The sequence below is a fragment of the Volvox carteri genome (genome assembly GCF_000143455.1).
Source record: "Volvox carteri f. nagariensis unplaced genomic scaffold VOLCAscaffold_293, whole genome shotgun sequence".
Taxonomy (NCBI): Eukaryota; Viridiplantae; Chlorophyta; class Chlorophyceae; order Chlamydomonadales; family Volvocaceae; genus Volvox; species Volvox carteri.
The window spans coordinates 5,537-9,085 of record NW_003307825.1 but is presented as its reverse complement, the minus strand read 5'-3'; the positions used below and the strand labels follow the sequence as shown (position 1 = coordinate 9,085).

Genomic DNA, 3,549 nt, shown 5'->3' with positions numbered 1-3,549 from the left:
TCCACCAACACCTCTTTGGTGGCGATGAGCAGCGCCGCACAGCTGTGCGGGTCTTCTTTGACGCGGCGCCACTTTTCCACCGTGCTGCTGATATGGGTCGGACGCCCGGCGTCATCAAAATCTATGACCTGACCGGAGGCTACAACGGCACAGCTAGCGTGCATGTCCGCCGGGTTCAGATTGAAGAACAATGGCGGCCAGCCAATAGTGAGGGCAGCCGCACGCATCGTGGCTTTTGCACCGTTGTAGTAGGCATCCGTAAGGTCGATTCGTAGCAGGCTGGCGCGTGTGCCATCCAGGAGGGCACACACCACGGGTGACTGTTGCGACAGCAGGTGCCGTCGCTGCGCATGACGGTACGGTAGTGCCAAGATGTCTGCCATGGTACGTACCACATCCCGTGGTACTAGTGCCGCTGCTCCACCCAGCCGTGGTCGCATGTGCAGGGCCACTCCTACCTGCGCCATGCTTTGCTGCCGCACGCTGATATCATACATTCGGGCAAGCAGCATCAAGTTACCGCTGAACTGCGCCCGTGGCACCCTCCGTACGAGGTGGCTGCAATACGAGGCGAACGACATACCCGGTGGCCGTTGTCCGGACAAACCATATGGAAACGAAACCGGGAAGCAGACGTTGAGGATGGCTGGATGGCGGTCATCCAGGATCTGAGCACCACGGCCGCCAGCAGCGAACGCGAGACGTGCACGCCCGGTGAGCAAGTCGTGCACCACGTTGGGCCGGTTATCAAAGTCGGTGCCGTCCGTCGGAACAGGGGCTGGTTGTGGAAGGACCACCTCCAGTTCATTCGGGATGCCCAGATTGGCATCAGCTGCGTTGGGTGGTGGGGGCGGATATTCGTAAGATGGGCAAATGGCACGTTTGGGATGCCCAGATTGGCATCAGCTGCGTTGGGTGGTGGGGGCGGATATTCATAAGATGGGCAAATGGCACGTTACTCGAGTGACATCCGCAACGTTCGCATAAGACATGCAGCACTAACACGACGAATAGTGCACATCGGATATTCTTACCAGGATCGCCTGGTTGGCGCAGGACGACCGCGACAGGCGCCAAGCCCGTAGCACCAGCATCTATGATGGAAAATAAACACGGTTGCGCAGATGTACAAGGAGGTGAAAAGAAGCACAGTTAATGGTTCGGAATCTAACACGTTCGGACGACACATACGGCAGCACTTATAGCATGTGAAAAACCGCAGCTGTATACAGCTGTATACAGGCTGTACAGGACAACGGTGTTACGGGTGCGGATAAACAGTTATGTATGTACCGTTTTGCTAGGTTGGTACCGTACCGTACCCATACGTGCCGTGTACCCATCACACACATACCTGCCATGCGAGTGTCGGAGGTGGTCGTTCCAGGCGCGGGTACATCGGGACCTATAACAGATGCACGAGTACAGAATCACCATTGCCGGGAGGACGCATGCGAATCAGGTGGAAACAATACCGCGAGGTGGAAGTGAACGGACGTAGCAGCATTTATAGGTGGCAGTATTCAGTTGTCAACTTCACTGATGTATGCCGTACTTAACAAGTCGCACCTGTACGAAGCGGTGGTCCATAGGCGCCAGCATCATGAAGGATATCATTAGCTGTGCCGGTCGGTCCAGCTGTGGTGTCGTCGGCAGCTATAACACAGGAACATTAAGGTTGGAAGGACGTGCGTGAAGCAGGTGGAAGTAATAATGCCAGTTTGGAAGCGTCATATGCAGTATGCAGCCCTACGTTAGCTATGAAAAGTCGCACCTGTCTCAAGTGGTGAACCATAAACGCCACCGCCATCAAAGTTATTACCAACGATGTTTCCTTGCAACGTTTCATGCAGCTGCCGTACACCAGCAGCACCGGTACGGTCGTGTAGGAAGGTACTTCGCAGTACACCAGCGACTTCCGGATCGGTAGGACCGATTGTGGAGCGCAGCAGTGCTTCCGGTACTTGTGCAATGCATCCCATACGCTCATACTCCTGTATAGCTTCTTCATCCACTGCACCTTCATCTTCATCGTTATGTTGAAGGAAACGCACCCAGGCGACGACGACGTTGCCACGCACTTTCAGGCCTGGTGCACGGCGGACACGATCCAGCAAGTCCTGCCGGTCTCGGACTTGATCCACGCAAACCACCGTGAAAGCGCCAGCCAAATCCGCAACACGCGCGGGCAACTGGCCCCGTAGCATATTGGGGTCAGGGTTTACGACCGCGATGCCATGAGATTGAACGGCACATGGCAATACCTCGGGAGGGCGGCCCGCGAGATGTACAATCATGAGCTGCTGCATGAGACGGCCCCGCCCTAGCAGTTGACTCTCCACGAACGTGGGCGCAGGCAAGGGATCGCCCAGGTGATTAACAGATGGCACGTCACCCGGATCGAGTCGTGCCAAAGCCGCTTCAGGTATTCGGCGTGCTGCAACAAAAGCGGCGGGAGGTGGGTATCGGGCAGGCACAATTGAAAGATAAGGTGTTTAAACGAGAAGAAGAAGAAGAAGAGCCGAAGGGGAAGGCCATACCGGCCGCACAGAGAAAACGGCTGGACGAAACAAAGGTGCTGAACAGCATGATCCAATGGATGGAGGGACTGGCTGTATAGGAGACAGAACAATTGCTTACCTGCGAGTGCCTTCTCGCACGAGGTGCAGATGGTGAATTCATCCGGAGCATCATCGTGTGGGAACACGGTCCGGTTCGGCAACTCTGTATCAAGACGCATGCAAAACGGAACCTCCACACTTATTGGGTCATCGACGCAAGGCCGCGGCTGCACCCGCGGTGGATGGGGTTGTAATTCCGGAGGTAGCTGCATTGTGGCCGCGTCATCTGCAGCACCTGGCTCATTAGTCCCGTTGTCTCCACCGTCGCTGTCAACTGCTAACGCATCTTCATCTACGAATGCCGCTCGATCAGGGTCACCACCGATGCCAGCACTACTCGCGCGTTCGGATCTGCCGATATGATACCGAGCCGGCAGAACCGGATCTGGCGGCGGTGGTGTGGTACCTTGGGCAGTGCAGGGCATGCGCCGCCAAGCCAGGGTACGCGCATGACGCGGCACTGCGGCGGTGCACATGATGTCGGCACGCAAAAGGTCCACATTGGGAATGTCCAGCCAGGCACGGAGCGTGGACTGTTCCTCCGAGCACTGTTCAGAGCAGACGGCACACACCCGCGAAGGCATGCGTCGATGCAATGCGGCGGCCATCCTGCTTGCAAGATGCAAGTGCTTTTCGTAGGGTACCTGCTGATCCACCGGGAGTTCACCGCCGGGCAAATCCTGCACGCGCCCTTCCGGAATGGCCTCCAGAAAATCAGGCGGCCGTGGGTGCTGGCCCTCGTGCAAACAGGGAAACCGCATTAGGTTCCGCAAGCGTTCAAGTAAGCTGGCTTGTGGAAGCTGTATTGCATGCACCTGAGCACGGCCCTGTGCGTGTGCAGCGGTGTCACGCTCTTGTTCCACAGCTCTGCGCTCCGGATCTTGACGGGCAACAGCTCGTGCAGCGGTGTCACGCTGCTGTTCCGCAG

The 3,549-nt window shown here is 57.0% G+C and overlaps 1 protein-coding gene across 1 annotated transcript in view; it reads right to left on the bottom strand.

Annotated features, from left to right (window-relative positions):
• VOLCADRAFT_101022 (uncharacterized protein) overlaps positions 1 to 3,549 on the bottom strand; it is a gene marked incomplete at both ends in the record, with an annotated part of 12,113 nt that overhangs the window by 4,423 nt on the left and 4,141 nt on the right. The window contains 9 exons of the mRNA XM_002959489.1: positions 6 to 344; positions 459 to 832; positions 1,035 to 1,094; positions 1,355 to 1,405; positions 1,570 to 1,638; positions 1,775 to 2,437; positions 2,641 to 3,006; positions 3,067 to 3,169; positions 3,266 to 3,448. Coding sequence (XP_002959535.1) covers positions 6 to 344; positions 459 to 832; positions 1,035 to 1,094; positions 1,355 to 1,405; positions 1,570 to 1,638; positions 1,775 to 2,437; positions 2,641 to 3,006; positions 3,067 to 3,169; positions 3,266 to 3,448 — 2,208 coding nt within the window. The remainder of the gene's footprint in view (positions 1 to 5; positions 345 to 458; positions 833 to 1,034; positions 1,095 to 1,354; positions 1,406 to 1,569; positions 1,639 to 1,774; positions 2,438 to 2,640; positions 3,007 to 3,066; positions 3,170 to 3,265; positions 3,449 to 3,549) is intronic.